Below are 24,620 nucleotides of genomic sequence, written 5' to 3' on the forward strand. Positions count from 1 at the left end.
TAAGTGTATTGTATTTACGGTTTATAAGCAAAAATATCTATACCAAATATACCTAATATTATAAACATAACTGATCTGCGGTTATTCATTATTATATATTATTGGGTATACAATCAGTCTCTTATACGGTTTTATGCGATACCTAAAATTATATTTTATATTTCTGTTTTAAAACTAGAATAAGAGTTTTCAATAAATAAAAAACTTAGATATGTGAATATTACCCAATAAATAATATTGTCTATAATAAATAAGCCATTGCATGGTACTGTGTGATCATATTTTTGAATTTTGTATTGAACAAATACATAAATGTGCTTGAAGTTGAACTCCCTTCTGAGACTAATATTTATTTGAAAATTATTTATTTATTTTGAATTTTGCATTTACAAATTATTTCCAAGATAAATTTAAAAGAAATTAAATAGAGGGTAAACTTAACACAGTTTCACTAATTTATAAGACTTAAAAAATTCAAAATGATACATATATTTTATAAATTGGTTATCAGAATATTGTGGTGATTACTTTATACATAAAAAATAATATAAGGCGAGTAATAGATTCACAGATACACATACCTAAAACGTGGTAATGAAATGTCGAGAAAATGGTTTCAAATGCTGTACAGAAAAACACTGGTTCAAAAATAAAATGAAATGTCACGTATAAGTCCAAGTCAGTTGTTGCAGAATCTTGTATTTTAAAAATATTTCTACAAAATACGTGTCACTTTAAAAAATGATAGATTGTATAATATCAAGGTAAAAAATAAGTTTTTCTAAGTTTATTGAGTTAAGTATAATCTAGTTTCCTACAAACATTATATTATATGATTACTGTATTATTATAATATTGTTACTGAGGTTTACCGCCTTTAATCGGTTTTTATGTCTACTTTAAATTATTTTGGGTATTTAGTCGATAGTATCATAGATCTAATGCTAGATAATAATATGTCATTCTTACTTTAGAAATTTTCTCGATTATTTCTGGCGTTGAGATATATAGCTGCTGTTAAATAATATATATAATATATTACGAGGCTATACGAATTTAACGATTTTGATTTACGTGTGCGTTTTTATGTTTTTATATGACACAACCCGTAAAGTTAAACCATTGAAATATATTATATTATCATAAACTATATATATATATATATATATCATTAGCCATCATCGAATAGTTATTTTTCATTTCAGCTCTTATTTAAGTTTATGTCAGCTTGTTTGAAATATTGCATTCAAATCATATCAGCTGTCAGGTAGGTGTATTAAAATTGCATTACATTAAATATGTTGTATCGAATTTCAATTCAATTAAAAATCGAAAAAAAATATTTTGTTAAGGATATAAAATGTTATTTATTGTTTTACTTAATATGTTCGTGATTATTTTTTGACATAATATTGCGTGCATGTAATTGCTTAAAACGTTTAAATGCGCTAACGTCAATATATTTAATAATTACAAACATAATATTATAATTGTTTTGTTTACTATACAGATAAAATTAATTTTAGTTATATAATTTCACAACAATAATTTTAATTTTTGAAATTTGAAATTCTTCAATATATTAAGCCCAACTTAAAGAATAGAAAAAGTATTCCGAATTTACATTAATTATTAATTTCGTTTGACAAGTTAATAATTATTATCCATTCATGTTGTATTGTATTTGAAATTTGCTCCTCGAGAGTTTTGGATACTATCATTAGGCAAACTTGTTTTACAAAGTTTTTAAAAGACCATACTTTATTTATTTTACTTTATATTCAATGATGATTACGTATTTTAGTCGGTTGCACAATAATTCATAATATTTTTAATCAAGCAAAAACATTAAATAAAATATTATTCATGACACATTTAGACATTTTAGCTGTCATCTTAAGTCACATTGACATTATTATCATTTTAATAAACTTACTTTTATAATTTAAAAATAATATAGTTTTGATTAATTTACTTCATAAATTGTAATTGATTTTGTAATCGTAATTGTGTTCTCATTGTTTAAACTGACTAATAGTGTGATATTTTTTGAGACATGCATTAATTATTTTACGATACAGTAGCCATAATAAAAATACAATTGTAGATTATAAAAAAAAAATGAGAATATGTGAAAATAAATAAAATATTTTAAACAATGCGTTAATATTGATTGATTATCGTTTTTTTTTTTTTTTAACAACACATAATTTACTTTCATTATAAAATTGTTGATTTAGAACTTAAACTATTTTTTTTTAGAACTTAAAGCTTTATAAACTTATGAAATTGAATTGAATGCTAATGACACAATACACAAATAAACAAATTCTTTTTCGTTAGTTAGTAATTCAAATAAAATACAACGGGGTTATTAGTCATTTAAAAAGTTTTCTTGAACGATAAAATTTAAAAATAAAATCATTAAATAATTGTATTATAATAACATAATATCATAATATTGACATATGAAGTATATTTGACGAGTTTATCTTCGATGTAATTTTGACTGTAATAAAATATAAATCGTAAATATTTTAAATGTTAAAAATATTAAATCTCTTAAAAATGTAAAAATTGTATGTTGTTATATAAGTAAATGGTCTTTACATTTTATAACTATTATATTTTGATCGATTTATGCGTTAAACTACATTTTTTCCGATATTGTAGATGTACCGATCAGCAAATATAAATCTACATTAAATAAATAAATTAATAGTTTTATTAATCAAGTCAGTGTTGAATGTACACGCATTTCATCTTTTTTTTTTATTCATTAAAATATTAAAATGTAAAGATCAATAAAAACTGAAACTTTAATTACGCTTCATAATAGTTTTGAAATGTATTATTTAATATGATTAAACTGACTGTAATCGTGACGTACATATTATGTTTTGTACAAGTCTCCGTATTCGTTCCGATTGTTAAGTATATTATGTAGTAACAGTGGAAACCTTTATTACTGATGGGTGGGGGATATAGAAACTTTCAATGACTTCAAATTTCAAACTTACAACTTCGGTTAGAGTACCAAGAAGTAAATGGGACAAATTATGTACATTTATATTGTTTCGGATGTCATGGTATAGTAGATATATTATACATGCCGTCACTATACGTCCTCGGCTAACTAGACGTAGATCGTTTAATAAATACTCATATTACTTTTCAACGATCAAATATTTTTAAAATAAGTGTATATTAATTATATTATACTAAAAGTATATTAATTTATATCTATAATTTATTTTGAATTAAAGTATTAATCATTTATTCTTATTTTGTTATTTGATTTAATTTAATTACAAAAGTATTAAGTTATTAGTTTGTTTGGTCATCACACCATGTCTTATAAATTGGTTAGTGAAGTTTCAGAACATTAAATTATACCTGAACTTATAAGTTTATATATGGGTTGTTACCGTGGAAATCTTTTAGTACCTAATCCTTGTATCGTTTCATATAGATTTTGATAGGTATGATTTCAAGGTCTGTAATAAAGAATTTGAAATATACTATTTGTTTATAAAAACAATGATTGAGAGTACTACATAGGGATGGTTTTTTTTTTTTTTAAGTTTTATTCTTTTGTCAGTATAATTAATACACACCATCATACTAATCGTGTAAAATATTATTATAATCCTATTTCCGTTCGTCTAAATACGTAACATCGCCGTAGGGAACGTGACGTGTATTAAACTTTAAGTCAAGATCATGCATCACACGCGGGACGGACAGTGCAAATTAAATAATAATGATGTACGAGCGTTTATTATAGTATGAGGTTTCGAGAAATGAAAATGAAAATTTATGACATTTGACGAGTAGAAAACGATGGTATAATGTGCACATAATGACGTTGGTTGTGGCGGAAAAGTGTCGGCTTAGAACTCCACTGAAGTTTGATATTATTAGTGGTGGTGGTCGTTGTCATGGGTGTATTTTAATGTGCGCGTATGTATGTGGTTACTGACGGTGGGTTTGTATATTATTTGAATAATTTTTGAATGATTCAGAGAACGTGTCTGTCTAACTGACAATACAGCTAAATTCCTCTATGCAAAATTGAGATCATCATGGTCTCTGGGGCCAATATTAAGTTTTTTGACAAAGACGTTACAATGATATTATAAGACATCTAAAGATATAGCGTATAAGTAAACGTTATGTGCTATAACTTCTTTGTTATTAGAAAAAGTATATATTTTTATATCGTTATTCTTAAGTATATTTTATCATTTTAATCCAGTAATTCGTTATAGAATTATTTAAACGATAAAACTGATATGATAGATTGACGATTATATTTATACAGTATCGGCTGAACCCGATTCGAAAAATAGTCGTGTGAATCCAATCGTTATGACTGTATTTTACTTATTATTGTGCGATATATTATTCGTTGACGGCGCCAAACGGTATTATATTTCTGTCGCGTGAAAATCGCCGCCACCAATCGTAATTTTATTATTATGTCATGAAATATATATTATTTTGACACTTTCATATATGCGATTTCCAATGTAAAACCGTCAACCTTCGCGTTGTGCTTTATATACGTACATGTATTCGCACTGCACAGTTGTAATAATATAATGCACACGTTACGTTTTCGTATTATAGTATAATATTATACTATATAATATTGTCGTCGCGGCGGAAATGTTAATATCGTCTAGTTCGCCGTTCGGGGCAGCTTTTTGCGTGCGGTGCATGTACACACAATGCGAGTTTCGTGTAATATAACGTACGAGTTATGTATGTATATTATGAAATATTATAATAATACACTCCCGACCAACTCTATTCGTACACAGACTATGTAATAGTATACAATATACCGACCGCGTGCTCACACGCGTGTGTGTGGGCGTATATAATATAATATATATTATATAGTAACTACCGGCGGACATTAAAGTGTGTGGACCATATTTCACGGTGAAACTTTGCAAACGTATTTTATTCCACCTACCCCTATGCTCTCGACACTTGTCCCGTACTCATCCGTTGTACAGATAATCCCGTTTGGCTTATCTTTCCACTCTCACCTAAATAATATGTGCACACGCGGGTGAATAATACGTACATATCATATATAAATATATATATGATATGTGTGTGTGTGTGCGTGAGCGCGCATGGTCGGCCGAGAGAGACAGCCGTCAACGTTTTTGACACGTGCTGGATAGACTGACAAGGTGGAGGCTGCGGAGAATGATAGAGTGAGAGAAAGAGAGAGATAGATAGAGAGAGAGAGACACTATTTCGAGAAAGTATAAACACTGACCGACCCTTTGCAAACCTTGTTTACACGCTTATACGTCAGTCAGTCCGACGACTACAACTTCGCTCTACTTTTAGACGGTCGCTATGCTGTCTCCCATCTAACGTCTTAAATCCCTTAATAATTATTTTTGTTCGTATGGCGTACACGTTTAATGTCATTCCAGTTACATTACGATATATATTTTTTATATATATAATAAATGTGTGGTATAGAATCTCAGGAATGAATGTTTCAACCGTCGTCGTTCGTTCTTGAAAATCGAGGGTTAAACCCACCTTGCAACTTAATGATGAAAATATCTCGTGTATATTATCCTTCTTCACGTACAAAATCTTTCTAGAGAAAAAAAAGAATCAAATCAAATGTAATGTTGTTTATGTGCGTGAGTTTTAATATTTATGGTTGAGTTAAAACGCAAAATGGCTACAGTAAAATATAGTATTAAACTATGGTAAGCGCTTTAATATACATAAATATGTGTTTTTAAAAAAAGCCTGTTATTTAATATATATACGTATATATATATATATATGCATTATCTAAATGAAATACATTTAATATATTATCAATATCGATGTTGTTACGTATGTATGTAACATGAATTTTATAAGTGGCAATCGTCCAAAGCAGCAAAATATTTTCATAATTATTCTCTACATTATGATTTTTTTTTTTTTTTTAGATGGAATATGTTATTACAATATAATATAATAATAACCTTCTAGTGAAAAACAGGAAATATGGTACACCATTATTAAAAATTGAACGTATAATATATTACAATGAATTAAATGTCTCATTTTGTTGGATCTATAATATTATTTGTATACTTATATAAATATCAAAAATCATATTTAATAAGTTTATCGAATACCTTATTTAATCAAAGACAAAATGAAACGATCCATTTGAACAGACATATCGAATATCAACCGTCTTAATAGAGTGTATTTAAGAACTAATTAAATTCTATATTATACCGTCTGTAGTCTTATAAACTACGCTTTAATAAATCTTAAACGTTTCGGTTTTGTTAAATCTATGCAGGCATGTCTTATTGTAATGATTAAAATAATGATGTCTATATATATATACATACATAAATATTATTTTATAGTTGTCAATAACATCATTTGACATTTATATTTTCAAAAACTCAAACAACACGCACACAAACAACACATATATATATACATATCACTATAACTAAGACGTAATTAATATTTTTATCGATTATTTTCAACATAATTCATTAAATTTTTTTATTTAAAATATTATTTTTGAACTGTACTAATTATAACACACTTAGTTAATTAGGTAAATAGTGAACAAAAATAAATATATCCATGAAGATATGAGAAAGGGAGCAACTTATTATTATTATCTTTGAGATAAAATTAATTTTGAATTATTTTATGTCCGTATTCTATGTGAAATAAAAAACATTGATTGTTTATTTAAATTTTACAATAGTTTGTGGATTTTTATATTATTTCATATTTAATATAAGTATACTACATCATAAAATTAATCCTTTAAGATATAGACATTCATTTTAGACTTATTAAATTTTGCTTTTCTTGAAAAAAAAAATGTATTTATTTTATTTATTTTAAAATTCATTTGTTCATTTTACTACCGTAATTTGACTTATTTCATGTTGAATTATTATAAGAGAATAACGATCAACATTTTGCATTCACCGAATGAACAAAATAACCTACAATGATCGCAACAGTGTGAAATCGAATTTGTTATAATTTTTTCTATGTACTCAACAGATTATTTTATCTTTTGTTACAGAAGCATTGAAGCATAATGGCGGCTTTTGTGGCAAAGCAAGTGGTCGGAAACAAATTAAACGCCGTAAAAGGTACGCATTTATGTTATAACTTATAATATTATTTTATAAGACTTGCCTCTTTTGACATAATTCGAAACGTAGCATAATTCATTTACTTTTTTTTTTTGGTACAATGAACCCTTTTTAAAAATAATTGTAACTATATTATTGTGCGTTCAGGCGAAAAATACTTTAATACATCAATAATACAGCTACAATGCTGATATTAAACATCAATATTCGAAAGGATACCCGTGAGATAAATTCTACTAGATTGTTTTTGTGGTGTTAGGCTATAAGTATAATATATAAGTTTCGATAGGTAGGTACTAGGTAGGATTGTAAACGCTGCAAACAAAGAGTGAATAGTTGGTAATCAAAATGGTTAGATATTATACTCTAGAGAATTTTCGAAAAGTTACTGAATTTAAAATACTATTAACTTTTGTTGGCCTCGAGACAACGCTGTCACCATTGTGAAACAAATGCAGAGGCACCCAAAATTCCTAGGAGACCCGAGCTTCTTTACATATTATTATTTTTTCAGAGTAAAATCCTAAAAAAAAAACAAAACAAATACAACTTAAAAAATATGGCTTTCAAGCAATTTAATACAATAAAAAAAACACCGTCGCATTTTTATTTCTCTAAAAGTTGCATTTGTTTGAAAGACTTTTTTACTTGATCCACAAAAAAAAAAAGAAGATATTCTCTAAATAAAAATATCACGTTTTCTCCAAACAAGTCGAATACATACTTTTTTTTTAATGATAGTTTTCATAGTATTATAGTATAGTAGTATTAATAGCATTACAAGTAATTTCATATCATATTTTAGTTTTTTTTGTTGCCTAAATCACAATGATGTAATGTGGTTTAAAGTATGAATTTTATCATTTTAATAATAAATAGTTATTCACTGTAAATTGAAGAATATATTTTGATTTTATTTCATATTGTTAAATAACATCGTCAAATAATACATAAATCTTACTTAGAAAAAAATACGATTTAATTTTTAATTTGCTAATTTTAATATCATATGTACCACTAAAAAGCGTTGATGTATAATATATATAAACAACATTTTGTTATTTTATTTAAATTGTTATTTACAAAATTTATGTGTTATTACGATTTAAATCTTGGATGTTAATCATTAAAAGAAAAACAAATTGTATTTTATTCACTCTCAATAAAAATTACAAATACATACTAAAGTTGGTTGTAATAAATAAAATAATTTACGATATAATCACATATTTTTTGAGCAATTGTAGGTTAATTATAAAATCATTATTATTTTTAAAACCTGATTAAATATTTAACCGGTATTAATTTATAAAGAATATTTGTATATTTGTTTATTTGATGTGTTAACATAATAACCCATTGATCATGGAAGATAGTAATTAAATAATAGTAAAATAGTTATAAGATATACGTACCTATAAATCTATAAGATTTCAAGTAGCAGGATTTTTACTTGATATTCAAACGTTTGCTCATAATATGCCACATCATGATAACATTTCGGTCTGTTTAATATTAGGATTCTTAAAATATGAACATTATTATGTCTATTCACCATTGTATAATCGTCAGAAATATTAAGGATGATATTGATTTTCATAAACTATAAATAATTGAAAATCGTTATTCTATCATCGGCGATGATAGGTAAATTAAGGGGAAGGAGGTTTAATCAATTCTAATATTTTCCTATTTTTCAAAAGTTTCATTTTTTCACTTGTGAAAAATGTAAACAATAAAACAAGCATGTATATTTAATGTAATTTGAAACGGTTTATTATTATCATTAAATTATTTATAAATTATAATATATTTGAGTTTAAATGTAAATACAGTTCATGTTGCATTGTATTTAAATTATGGAAAAGTATTGATCTCAAAATCATAAAATTTTTCACAGTTTAGTGGGAAAAGATCCACTCTATTAGGATATCAATTATCCCAATAAAGTTAACCCGAAATACCGACAACAAATTAATTTAACAAATTATGACGTACCTGTAGTATACAATTGTATTTTTTATAAAAGGTCCCTATATCATATCTGCTAATAGTCGAATAAAGTAGATTTCAATTGTTGTTTCGAAATCCATCAGCAATTGTCGCTTCCGATGACAGACACGATTTTGTATTGTGGCGGAGCAGGCGTGGGGGACGAAAGTGGCGGCTCGGATGGGAAAATTGTATTCTCTAAATACACACACACACACACACACACTCACACGCGACTGTGGTTTATAATAATGGACTGTTATTGATCGAAAGCAAGATAATGGTTGTCAAATTAGCTAGGCGCCATGGCTGATGAAAACGGCTATTGTTCGTTTTAAAAACACACATCTCGTCGCGTTGGCGTCGACAAAAAGCCGAAAATCCGAAGACATAGCCGGGCCAAATAAAAACCGTCTTATTTGGGTGGTGGTACTGAAAAAATAAATAAATACACATATACGCGCGTGTATATGAGTAATAATTTGTTTGTTTTCCCTCTTACGTTATGTGCGAGTGTTTCGCTCTATGCCCCATTATAATAATAATGTTTATATCCATCTAAATGCCAGTTTCTACTCGTTCTTCTTTTTCTTCATACAATTATTATTATTTTCATGAAATTCAATTTTACGCATACATGGCCACCATATATTTCTTTACTTTTTCCTTCATAGCACGCGTGTTGAAATCTCCTATTTTCTCAAATCACCCAATAAAATAAAAATACGACCTCACCCTTGCGCCGCCTTTATTGTACATATACGAGTAATTTATACCATTGTGGTCGACATTATATCAAGGACGATACACCTATAGTAGCATCTTCAACACACACACACTCAAATATATTTATATATATATATATATACATAAATGATATTTATAAATATCATACGTTGCTGTGCGTGAGCTCCGTGAAGATTTAATAGTTCTTTGCAACAATGTGAGCGAGGTTGAAAAATAATAATTTTTCCACCACTGCTGTGAATAACGGGTTGTTTATCGCGAACGTTGAGACGATTAAAAACTTAAAAATATATAGTATACCGTCGCCGCTGTTACGTCGTAATATACGCGATATTACGATAATAATAATAGTTTAACGTCATTTTTTTAATTACCGACCGTCTCGACCTCTTATTGTTATTCGACATGGCTATTATTCGCAGTTACTTTCGAGCACGAACAGAGCGTTTTCACGTCGATCGTGTTTTCCGCGTGAAATCGCGATTTGCACTTGGCCCCTCGTCGTAAAAACTCTTTGGGTTATTATAACAATCATTTTTCTGCTTCCCGAAATTAGGTCGAGTCGACGTTTTTATGAATTATTTCCTGAAGCCGTTTTATGGGATTTTTTTTTTTTGCCACTTCTCCTGTACGCCAACCTGACGCCTAACTACTCCCTCCTTCTACATCGAAAACACACACATACACGCACACATACGGTATACACTATTATTTATTAGTTTAATATATTTCAACCCTGTGTGCGAGTATGATTTAGGTATGTATACTGTGAATATTTTGACACGAAGGTGCAATTTTACTAAAGAACTCGCCAATTAATATCTCGCGTACAACCAGTATACACTTTGCGAGAATTTTGCATGATTAAACGCTAACCCTTAGTATAAGTACGCGAATAATAATTATATACCAGTGGCGCACAGTATATATGTATATAATATAACATTACTAGCAGTACAATATCTTTCTGTAGGTTTAATATTTATGTACAATATACTCTAGTAGTGCTGAAAATCAATACTTAAAAAGATTTAAATCAACTTTTTTTTTTTCATCATGATGATGGCGTATTAATCGTATTATATAAAAAATAAAATTCTGAGAGACAAAGAAAGAGTTCAACTTTTCCATTGAAATTAAAGCTTGTGAATTGATTGATCCTTACCACGTATTTAATATATGCAGCATGCATTTTGCTAATAAGTATTGTAGATTTTGTCTCAATAAATTGTAAATTTCTCTTTCTAGAGGTACTTTATTTATACGTTTTATTTTTTTAATTTTCCGTATCGTAATTAAGTTACAGTAATTTTTTGTCATGAGTTCTATATACTATTTTTAAAATTTTCTTACGAATTGAATAAGCTAAGTAGTTTTATGTTGATATTGAAAAAATATAATAAAAATCAAGGTGGATTATTTATGAATATAATTGTTTATAGTTGTTCACATAGTATTTTAACTATTACGAATCAATGATAAATTAACGTTTAATATATCTGAGTCAATAATCTGAATATTTCTTACACTTTGCATTCCTACGGAAGTATAAAATAATATTTAAACCCGATAAACTTATTATATTATATTTATCAAACATCTATTATATTAAATATAATTTTTATTAATTATGTATGATTATATAGACAATTTTAATAAAGTTATTTAGACCAGTCGTGAAATAATTATAAATCTCCCGATAAAGATAATTAGAAAATGTTTATTTTTGTTCAATCAAATTGAAAAAAAAAATTGTTTTATAATTTTACTATTACAATAGCTTTTTTTTATTCTATACTTTAATAGACACTTATTGAGTTTAACTCATAATATGGCAGCATTGATTTTTGTAGATTCGATGCCCGATAGACAAGTGAAGCTGAGCATAATACTTAATACCATTTTTCCTACCACCGTCATTGATTTTACTTAATGTTTATCAATTAAATATTTTTAACAGAAATATATCATGTATATAAAATGTTAAATACAGACTTTATTTTATAACTATAAAATAATGTTTCAATGAAAAATAGCACTCAGTTACATAGCCAAAAAGACGTTATTTCTTGGTATAATTTTAATTTATATAAAATACATATACACATCGCATTGAATTATGCAGCGTTACGTCGTAATAATATGATATTTTATTTTTTTTGACTGTCTGTTCTTTTTGCCTCTTTATAACTATATATACATATAATATAATATGTGTTTTTTTAGTAATTTTACGCAAAAGTTACTGATATTTCATGTTTTTTCCTTTATATACGAGATGCGAATAAATGTTTATTTTATGCGCTTTTGGATGAGTTGCGTATAAAATATTATGATATATATATATATGACATGTATTATGTAATGTGTATATCTTATTTATCCGTCGTCATTGCATGTGCGTATTGAACTTTGAACGGTAGTCGTACGATGACTGTATTTTAACGATCATGTCGTAAAACTATAAAGGATAAGATGGATGGAGTGGGTGTATGTGTGCGTTAGATAGAGACAGTGGGTTCGATTTCGGATTATTGCTGTGCCTGTGCATGTGGTAGATATATTATTTGTTTACTGGCCGAGGTGGATGTATAGTAAATTTAATATCGTTTAGAAAGGAATAAAAAGACTCAAAGTTAATTTCCAGCTGTTTCAAATGACTACAATGTGTGTTTATAGGGTATTATATTGCAGCTATAGCGAAATAAAGACTTGTCATACGGTACACATTTTAATTTTGGTGTGATGTATAAGTATATTACCATCCTATATTCTATCCTATTATGAGCAAATTATACGATAAAAAAAATATATATTATATGCATTTCATTGGTTACCTAATAAAGATATTAATATTTTATACCATCATAATACGTGGCATTTTAACGACTGAAGACTATTTGCAATAAAGTAAAATAAATATTACTGTCACTGTAGTTGCTGTGCTACTAGAATAAATAATATTTGTTGTAATATTATTTTTATAATAATATATACAAATATTATTTCTATTTGACCTAAATAACGATTAAAAATTTTATCAGTTTATTGGCTTAATCATATTTATATACTAATATAAAATCATTATTAATTATTCGAATAAAACATATCGAAAATATAATGAAATTAAAAACGTTTTTGAAGGTTTAAACATTTAACTAAAAACTATTATTTAAGCATAGAGACATTTGTAATTCTATTAAATCTACATATTAAGTACTAATATTTTTAATTATTTCATATTTTATACAAAACTTTGGAAAACTTTCTAAATTTAAAAATAAACTTTATGAACTTTTAAATTTAAGTACTTTATTTTTGGCATAAAACTTTTAAGAGTACTAAATATAAAAAATTCTAATTTTTTTTTATTTAGTTGCTCATAAACTGTAAGAAAAACTGAAAATAAATGTATGTATATATAATAATAAGTAAAGTTTTGTTTAATTTTTTCTTTGTTTCATGAAAAATTGTTTTAATAACAAAAACAATTACTCGATAAAAAACAAAAAAAAAAATCATATTTTTTCAAAGATTTTCATGAAATGTATTATTATTTATATGTTAAAATTAAAAAATAAATAAATAATCCGTCTTAAACAAAAATAAAAATATTTAGTTTACTTCAAAGTTAAATCGAATAATCCATTTTCAAAATATTATGATTTCACGAGAAATGTAATGAAATTAAGATTATATTTTATGTATTTATAAGTAATAAAAGTAACATAAGATTCAATTAAATGTAAACGATTTTAAAAGAAATTTAAAAAATATACATACAATTAGTATATATGACGATTGACAATGAGATTGAAAAATTTATAATAAGAAATAACGATGGAACGAGATTTCATGACGTCGCAACAATAAATTGCACACAGGTCCTAAAGCGAAGAATAAAATTGGAGGATTTTATTGTCGTCGCGTTTTAACGTTCATATTATAATATTGCCTACCATTTTCACGGCTGGTCGAAGTTAGCATAATATTGTTTCAAAAATTCAGTAAAATCAAAATGATTTTTTTTTTTATGTACATGTGTGTCATCTTGCGCCATAAATCTCTATTGGTTGTTTTCAATTTACCTCATCAATCCTATTTGTACACTAGGTAGAGCTCTCGCGGGCTGTCGACTTTCTGTTATGTTCATCGCTGAAGAGTATTCGACGATACGTCACACACCGTCGCTCAACCGGGTAAAAATAATTAAATATATTTTGCAAAAATGTTTCAAACCGAACACTGTTTAAGCGTGGTACAACGCCGATGGCTATATAGTCGTATTATTCTCCTTATATTCTGCCACATCTAACGACGTGTATATATTTATACCGATCTGACGGCTGATCCTATCTATACGCGACGCACAATTGAGCACTGTCATAGGCGATTGTTAAAGCTGTCTCAAAAGCAAAGCATTTTATAAGGAATATATAATATACTCAAGGCGTATGCATTGGAGTGGAAATTATTTCAATTATAGGTTCATAATGGAACAAAAAGTCGTAGAATATGATAGTCGTGTAAATACTCTCCAAAACTCAATACAACGTAATAATACATGTATGACATACACCCGATTAGGGTCCTGTCAATGCAATTGACAAAAGTTCGTAGATTTCTCGAACCATACTTACGTAAAAATTGGAATATATGATTTTTGTTCATGCAATTATAATTTAATATTTTTGTAATATGAAATAAATAATACAATTTTTAATAAGATTTTAAATATTATATAATTATAATATATATGGTTAAATGGAAATTTTAAATATATTCACATGAAAATAATAGTTATTATCTAAAAGTTATACATATTATAGAAATAATATAATCTGATGGAATATCATTTGTTTTTTATTTAATTATTTATATATTACTGTTGATATAGTTATTAAATTATAAATTGGAAAGTATGCTGTCTGTAAAACGTTTAATATAATTTATTTCATAAAAATTAAGATCGTTCGTTTCATCGAATATTATATGAACAGTTTGCCCCGAGGATTTAATAAATACACTGATACCTACCTTTTAGGACAATAATATATAGGTAGGTATATACTATGTTGATTAAAAAAAAAAAAACAATTAACCTTTAGAATTTTATATTTAAGTTAATATAACAATATTATATCGTTTTTAATAACTCATATAGTTTACAGTTGCACCAATTGCGAAACTATAGGAAGCTAACTACGTAAATGTTTTTACAGATAGGTATATAATCGATTTTTTTTAGACCAGTTTTTGCGGATATATATAAAATATTGTTTTTCAAGTAAAAAATAAAATTGTTAATAGGTATATTTGAATATTTTAAGATTTTCTTGGCCCTTTCTAAAACTAAAAATAAAGGTATTGATGAAATTAACTCTTCCGAAAACTGTGTTCTGATACAATTCTTACCTTTCCAAAATACGAGTAATAGTGATACTGAGTGTTGACAAAAGTATCTTACAGTGAAATAATAATTAAAGCGGATAAAGGTTGTAGATGGTGTAAAACGGTTATATTATGTTTTTTTAATAAGTTATTCAGATTTTAGCCGTGATTATCCATATCGGTTTATTTTTAATATTATTATTGCCACGTTAATTATTTGATAAATTACATTATAAATCGTTTAACATCGACTCGGTTTATAGTTTTTATAATAAGTACTTACGTGCGTATATATTGTGATGCATAATTTGTGGATAGACCGAATTATTTGGCTGACGTTCAGAGTCCTCTTTGTTTTTTTGGAACCGTATTGTTTTTTTTTTATCTTGTTGAGAAGTTTTTTTGGCACGCATTATATTTTATCGGCATTTGCATGTATATAAAGCAAACAACAGTAGTTGAACATTTAAAGTAAAACAAAAGACTTGTTTAATTTGTATAATTTATTATATACGCAGTCATGTATTTAGTTTCTATTTTAAGTGAAATTGTAAGTTTTCAAAGAAGATGATAATTTTTTTTTACTTATGTGTTATAGTATTGGTGAACAAAAGATAAATAAAATATTACAATAAAAAATAATTGAATATTAAAAATAGATGATCGAGTATAAAATTCACAATTATCACTCGCTGTTCCGGTATAAAAGGATGTCATATACGGTTTTTTCGAAAATGTATAAGATAAATAAAAACTTATTATTTTATATAATTTTACAATTTCAATTTACTCGAAATCTTTGCAAAATAGTTTCAAAAGGCTATAAATAAAAGTTTTGTATAAAAACACTGGTTATATGATGCTAGGAAATAAATGAAATTCGATGAAATTAAACTTTTATAACTATTCATTATATACATTTTAGACCTCATACAATTTTCGATTTAAATAAACATCCGTTACATAAATTAGATTGTAGTAAAATATAAACAAACACAAGTTAATTATTAACTTATTTAACCGTATTCTACCGTAGATTAACTACGATACGCTGCTGTTAAATGATGTAATTGCTCTATACATAATGTCTCACATTTTTACTCAAATATTCTGAATAGTATGTTTTATATATTAGTCAGCTCTGTGTTGCAGAAGAGATAAAATAATAACTATAATTTATTAAATTATATACTCATACATTACCTTTTATTTCTCAGTTACATAATAGACGTACATTATATATATATATATATATTTAATTCATTGGAATCCTTAAATGCATGTTGGTGGTACGCGTATAATTTAATATTAGGTATATATTTTTTACAGTGATATATTTTTTTTTCATTTATATTTGTATTGCATACATCAGTGAGTTTAATTGATAGCCAGCGATACCAGTATATATAGGTATTAATGTATTATATAATATATTATAATCATGCTCTGGTTAGATTTACCTAAACAGAATTATTGAACTATAAAACTAATCTATAAACAAATATAGTAGTGTATTACTCTATTTGCCTGGCCATAATTTACCAAAGTTTTTAATTATATAGGTATATATAGTATATACATATACCTATAATATATCTGCTTATTAAATCGAAATATTTCTGCATGCTTTTTGGAAATAATTAACATACGTTTTGAGTAATAAAGGGATCTGGGTAATGTTATAACTTCTCTAGAACATATTGTGAGCATAAATTTTCCGAATGAATGAAAAATTACATTAAGTATGTTAATTTTGTGCGCATATGTGTTTCTAATTTGTAATTTATAATAAAATAACTTGTAGTTAAAACTACTTCTAATTATTTAATAACTATAACAAGAACAATATAATTGCGAATGCATTTAGTCAAGAAAAACGATAATTGTATTATGCGTTATACCCACAATAGTATTTGATCGTAATATTATTATTGTGCCGAGAAAAACGATTTTCTCCATTAAATTATGACCAAAGTTTTTCTCGTACATATAACTGCATATTATAATATACACATTCCTCCGTGTAAATCCACGCGTCAGCAAAATCTAAAATAAATGAATATATTTCTACTTAATCGTGATTTACGAGTGGCCAAAAAACTTTTGTAATAACATTTATACCCATACTTTAAAACGCACAAATACTCATATCGTATGGGTATGCTACACGCGCCTGTGAAAGTTCAGAGCTCCCTCATGTTTTCGTTAGTGCATAATCAGATGTACTCTCTGTAGATATTTCTCGGAGGATATTATACCATACTTGTAAACATAAATGTTCTGATTTTTGTCGAAAATTCGTTTCGTGATAGTTATAATTGTATATAATTATATATCTACGAAGACGGTAACTGGTAATACGATTTCAAATGTATTTGTGAAGCAGCTATACAACGCGCTGTTATTACGTATTCGTTTTATCTTTGCCATTTTTGGTCATTTGATATGAACATTTAAATGGTTGAATGGATGATATTTTCATGCTAACATTTAACAGATAAAAACAAAATTTAAATATGATAATCCATCACTTTGCATCAGTCTGCAGTGATAGCTGGGCAACTCTTTACTTAATTAATTTATATTGCGTGAAACAGTATTGCACACTATTAATATATAGATATGTTTGTTATTTGTCACGGATAAATTTTTAAACCACTGCGTCCCATGTATAAATTTATTATATATATATTGTATTTTGTTGGTGTAACGATGTCGACGTTACTACTTTGTAGCCATATGCCTCAAAATAGTATTGCAACTTTTATAATTAAATTTAACTATAGTTAAACGTATTTTAATATAAACATCATGATAATTTCAAAATCACTTTAAAACGATATAGATAATATTATACTTCCAAGTATATAACCATATAGGTAATTCCATTATAATAAAACTTAGTTTGTGTTTAAAATAGAAAAACCTCGTGAAGTCAATTTAAAATCAAAAAAGATTGGTTTTAAAAAATACTTTATCTATTCTGTTTTTAATGATCTGCTGTAGGTATAAAATACGTTTTTGACGCTCATATTTTTTTTTTCACTCGTCAACGCATTTAACTAATTTTTTTCATTTCAATGATGACTTTCATAGTTTATGATAGTTTTAAAAACTACTTTATTTTCGTATTATTACGGTACTATAAAACATCATACCTATCAATATTGCAGTATTCATTATTCGAAATACTTTAAATCACACGAGCTTAAAACCAATTTCAATAGGATTCCATTATTGCATTATTTACGTAACCAATATTGTATAATTTAATAAACCGTCCGTTTAGACCACAACAGGACACTTGAATTATTTTATACGTGTATGTTGTAATATGTGCAGTAAACGTGTCAGAATTTCGCTCACTGAAATATGCACAATATTTGATGTAACATACGCGCTTCATTTTACGGGTTTTCTAAATTTTTGTGTGACACAATTGGTGGGGATCACGTGAGAATTTTTCCCACCATATATTTTAAACATCCTTTGTAACGCTTAACAATAACTACTCCTAAAGTTCATATTTCGACATACTTTGTGGAAAAAGGTCGTATAATACAACCCACTGCAATAACAGGTATAGTATAAAATAATGTTCTACCAACGACTATAAAAACGTATTAAATATGTTACTAAAACGTAATATATTACAATATTTAGCCACGTGCCTGCGTTTGAATGACTTATATGATATCATATAAATACGAGGTTATTTCAACTTTTTTTTTATTTTATTTTTTAACTTTTATGAAAAATGAAAATTGTTATCGTTTTAGATTTCTTAGATTTCTTAGGTGTACTTATTAGAGCACCATTGTTACAACGAATATTTTTATTTTTAACATGACTTCATTTTTTTTGTTAGCTGGTATAATTGAAATGAAGTCTAGATAGTGTACACGAAACAGTTTTTTAATTTACTTCGAGATACGTATGTGTTAAAGTATTTTTTTCAAGATTTTAAAAATAAATAATTGGTAATTGCATTAAAAGTAATTTACAACGTTGTTTTCTGTTTTTACTAACTTTTCCTTATGATAAATTTTTTTTTCATCTTTTTATACCATTGATTTCACATTTAGTATTTCGATACCACATTATATTCTGTACCGAATCGAGTGAACCAATGTGAATAACACATATTCTTTTTTTTTTTTTTTTTTGGTTGATTCGCTAATTAACACTAAAACTTTGTATTATCGTTTAGCTGTTATATTATACTGATACTACTTTATGTAAGAAGTACCTAAAAATACTGCAGATTTATAAAAAAATATAAAAAAAAAAAACAAGAAAATAACAAAGGAATAAAACTTTAAGTTGAATAATGTATTTACTGGATTAATGTTTAGTATGATTAACTTAATCCAATTTTTCGATTTTAGCGGAAAAAAGATTAAACAGCACAACTAACGACTGTAGCTATTTGGAATACGTCCAAGTGGATAAACTCTAAAGGTCGTACTAAATATTGTCGCTAATATTCAAAATTTATCTATTTTTATGTATGTATAGTGAATGATTCATTAAAATTAATTCAGCTCGACTTGTATAAGATACAATAATATAATCATTATTACGGTCAGTGAATTATTTTTTTTTAATTAGCTGTTAAGGCTTCCACGATAATGGTTTTAGGCTACTTTTACTTAAGTAAATTATTCGTTATTATTATTTACTTAATGTTCAGTTTAAGGTCCAAAGTTGAATAAATTTAAATATAATATTAACATTAAATGTTAGTATATAAATGGAAAGATTATAATAAAGAGATAATAAAAAGTAATGATATAACAATTTAAATAAGTTATACGGATGATGGTCTAATTTTTGTTGATATTTCTGTAAACATCAATTGTCAATAAAATTAATACAGATGCAAGATTATAATATTGAAATTTATATTAATGATATCCAGTCATATTCAATAACAATTGTAAAGAGAGTAAAAAAAAAAATCTTCTACTTATAATAAACCGTTTTATGATGTCATATATTAAACATGCGTTGTATACATAAGTAAAATGTGGTTTTATAATTGTCTGGTGTGCGTTGTGTATGGTACTTAAGTCCTACGCTTAATCGTAATAATAATTATAAAGTACAAAAGTTTGGTATTTCTCGACATGCACTTTCCCTATGTTTAAGGGGAGGTGTATCAGATAGGCGGAGATGCACGTGCGACAGTGCGGAAGTAATAAAAAATCCAAATTTAACTCGCATAACGATCGTCGTGGGGCGATCCAGTCGGTCGGTCGGCGGTCGGTCGTTCGTCGTCACCGTTTTCGGTTAACAAAATATTTTATTTTATTTATCGACTGCAGAGCGTGGTAGTTATTGACTTATGCACCTTTCAAATCGGTCGCACCCCTCTGCCCACCACCACCCTCACACATACACGCGTTTTATACTACTCTCATACGTATTTATATACATATTATATTGGTATTCGAGTGATGGTACCGTTACAGTATACGCGAATATATGCATAACGATATTTCGTATGCGCAGTCTTGTGCGTGTGCGTGATGCGAGTCCGTATATCATTGATATCATGCATGCGTGTGTGTTGCCTCCGTTTCAGCAAGGGCTTCGTTATTCGAGAGCTCGTGATATTTCAGTTTTTATGTGTCCCGCGGGGCACGGTTAAAAGCAGTCAAACGGTTCACGCGGAACGCGCGCGCGACGCCGCTGTGTCCGTACCTCTCATCCACGTCGACCAATGTACGAGTATGTATCGTATAGCGATGGTATTTCGGCGTTGGTCTCAAACTAATTTAAAGCCACCCTTGTTGAATGATGGTGGTGAAGGTGGTGGTGTGGTAGTGGGTGGGCGATGGTGGAAGGTTGTACAATAGGAGCGGAGAGATTTTTGTTCAGAGGACTTTTTCGAGTTTGCAGGTTTTGGATAGTTAAAAATTTCCTTTCTTCTATTTCACGAATCACATGTTCAAAATATAATGACGTCAAATTGGAAGATAAAAAAAAAAAAACTAAAGATGCTCAATTCTTTCCACCGTGTATATAGTCGGAGTTTTACGATCCGCATTCGAACGAGGTTGAAGTTAAGTACTGAGACCTGGTCGTTTTTTTCTAAATATATATCATTATACTTTAATTATTATACTTACTCCCGGAAAACACGTGTATACATGGCGTGTAATAAGCGTAGAAGACATACTTCTAAACGGCATGTCTCTCAGATTCACGCCCCTGAGTTGGCAACGTTATCGCCAGCAACATGTTTTGATTATTGCGATGACGTTTTAAAGTCACTTTTGTCGTTTGTACATTATTATCGTCTTTATTATAGTAAATTATTTTCGCGTGCGTATGTGTGTGTGTGTGAATGTTATAATTTATTACTGTTGGAAGATTAAGGATTCACTTTTTGAACGTTAATCCGAACCGATAATATTTTACAGTTCACATATATCGTGGAACAAACAACGAAATGCATATATACAATAATTATTCAGTCATGCTTATAAACATGTTGATTTATCTCCAGTTTTATTATATAATGTTATAAATGTGGGTTTGAAATATTGTATAGATTATAAAATTTAATGTATAATATAATTTAATACATGCTGTATTTTAATAATTTAAATTTTCTCGTCCTCTGTATATTTTATTTATTTTTATTGAACTCTGAAGAAATTTAAGTATATTAAAATCGTAAAATACAACTAAAATATGTAATACGCAATAAAGTTTGATAATTAGATATGGTACTTCATTATTTTTAGAAAATATAATTTCAACTCGAATACTTATGAATTCTGCTACATAAAAATAATTAAATTTCTACCGCTAAATATAATCAGGAATTTCAAATATAAATTAGATATTCTAACAGTTTTCTCTAATGACTCAATAAAAACGTAAAAACTAAATAATTATATAATATGTTCAACATAACATGAAGTTTTTTATGTAAATTTCAACAATAGTAGTATATATATATATTAAAGATTTATGTTTTATTCTACAATCGTCTATGTGTCGAATACATAAGTTGTCATTTTAATACTGATTAATTTGTCGTATAATTTGTTTTTCAATCATTTTTATTTTAAAATCTAATAAATCTGGCTATAAAAAATGCGTACACTTTTCTGACGAAAATATATATTCCTCAAGTATGTACACAATAAAAAAACTCGAAATTGTAAAAGCATCTCAAAAAAATATACTTAAATATATTTTTCTTTAGAATTTCTTTGTTTTTGTATCTCATTAAAATGTTTGTCTTTTAAAATGTAAATCATGGTTAATTAGAATATTAATAATATAACATTTAAGTTATGTAATATTAAAACGAAATAAAAACTAAAAATACTCGAGAAGTTACAAATGAATTAAAATAAAGTTAAATAACTATTTGAATAACCTAATGGAATTCGTTGAATGTCGTTAAACTCATAGATGTACATTAATTAAATGGTTCTCAACAAAATTCTAAGCTTTGTGGCTTTATGTTCCATGGAAATTTCCGGAGTCACTGACAGATATGTTATTTGAAGTTGTTTTATCAAAGGCATTTTAAGGTCACCCATTAGATTAAATGTAAAATGAGACGTTTTATTACTATGAACCTACCTATATACATTTAGAAAAACCAAAATTTTTGAAATTGAAAGTTAGTATCAAATATATTAGATGAACCTAAATCTGTTTTACTCGTACCGTTATATTATGGGCGCTTGTTAAAAGTTAATTTGCACACGCTAATAATGCGTATCTTTGTAAACGTAATATAATATACTCCTTTAAAGTGAAATAAATTAAGCCATATATTCACCGCGAGTTCCAATTTTATGGCTACATACTAAATATTATCTTAAATAGCTCACTGGAATAAATTAATATTTTAGTATCGAATTAGTTGTAAGACAACTATACTACTCTCAAGCAAACAAGAAAATGAATAGTTTAACGAAATTACCGTACGTATACCGTTACTAAAATTCAGGATAATTATTGAGTGAAATAATTACTTTGGTATTTAAAACGTTGATATTGGTGTTATGTCATTTATGCAAACCTCTAAACTAAATTTATATGTATACAATTTAATAGGTATTCAATTCTTAAAACGTGTTTCCGACTATAATCAAAATAGTATTTAAATTTAATTATGCATTTTCCAAATAGATGATAATATGTATTATTATATCTACTACAATATTTAAGTAATACGGAAACTCTGATGAATGAATTCAGTCGAATGTTGTTCTAAATAAATTTCGTTTTATTTTTGCTTTAGATATTATAACAACTCCATTCGATTTTTTTGTATTCGTGAAATTTATACTTGTTATTCACACGATTGATCCATTATAAACACGTGTTTTCTTTTTTCCCGTATTTATTGAACATCGATGATCCAACCATATCAGTGCTTATAAAAACTATATTTTAAATTACCAAAAAAAAAAAAAAAAAAAAAGAAGGAAATATAAACGTAGGCAATAGGTATATTATTTTAAATAAATGTACTATTTTGAAAAGAAAGTTATTTTGAATTTGTCTTTTGTAAATATTAATGCACGAAAACAACAAAAATATGCCAATTTCATACTTTTAAGAACGATGAGGCTTGTTAGTTGTTTCATGACGACCTTACAGCAATACATGCGTTGTCGTTAATGATATGATTATATTATAATAATTATATTTACTCAGTATGGTGTGAATTTTGTTATACGATTGATCAATGCGTATTTTACTGCAGTACAAAATTTAGTGTTTGTACGTGCGTCGCCTTTGAATCGTAAGTAGATACTCGTATCTATAAAATATTATACCAACACAGTGGTGTGTAATACCAGAAATAATTTTATTATCTTCGATGATGCCAGAATTTGAATTCAATTTTTTTTAAATTTGGTATTTTTTATTCTTATTTTGTTCAATTAGATTAAAAATTCCGAACCGATCTCCATCGTTGCTATTGTCATCTTTGAATAATAACTGGGAAAATGCCTTTATTACGAGTATATTACCACTGAGGTGTAATACAATATACGAGTTTTATATGGATGGTATATATATTCGGGCCACCAAATATTTCACTCCGTATATTCGTCGTCATCTCATTGAAGCCGACATCCGGAATTCTTCAGATGATAACGGAATTCTTACCATGAAAATATTTCACCTACCATTTAGATCCTTAATTGAATGCTGCACGATGCCATTTCCCCGAGACTTGGATCTGGTATATAATACCTATTGTACATAGCCGTGACAGACGGAAAACCGAAATACCCGACTTTTACCGGGGGTAAAGAATGAGGTGGTATA

At 27.2% G+C, this 24,620-nt stretch overlaps 1 protein-coding gene across 1 annotated transcript in view; it reads left to right on the plus strand.

Annotated features, from left to right (window-relative positions):
• Positions 1–7,072: 7,072 nt before the first annotated feature.
• The window catches only part of LOC112593414 (complexin), a 107,184-nt gene continuing 89,636 nt past the window's right edge, over positions 7,073–24,620 (plus strand). The window contains exon 1 of the mRNA XM_025337806.1: positions 7,073–7,172. Within this exon, the coding sequence (XP_025193591.1) occupies positions 7,118–7,172 (55 nt within the window). The 5' untranslated portion in view covers positions 7,073–7,117. The remainder of the gene's footprint in view (positions 7,173–24,620) is intronic.

This window comes from Melanaphis sacchari, unplaced genomic scaffold (genome assembly GCF_002803265.2).
Source record: "Melanaphis sacchari strain LSU unplaced genomic scaffold, SCAv2.0 Contig0_pilon_pilon, whole genome shotgun sequence".
Lineage (NCBI taxonomy): Eukaryota > Metazoa > Arthropoda > Insecta > Hemiptera > Aphididae > Melanaphis > Melanaphis sacchari.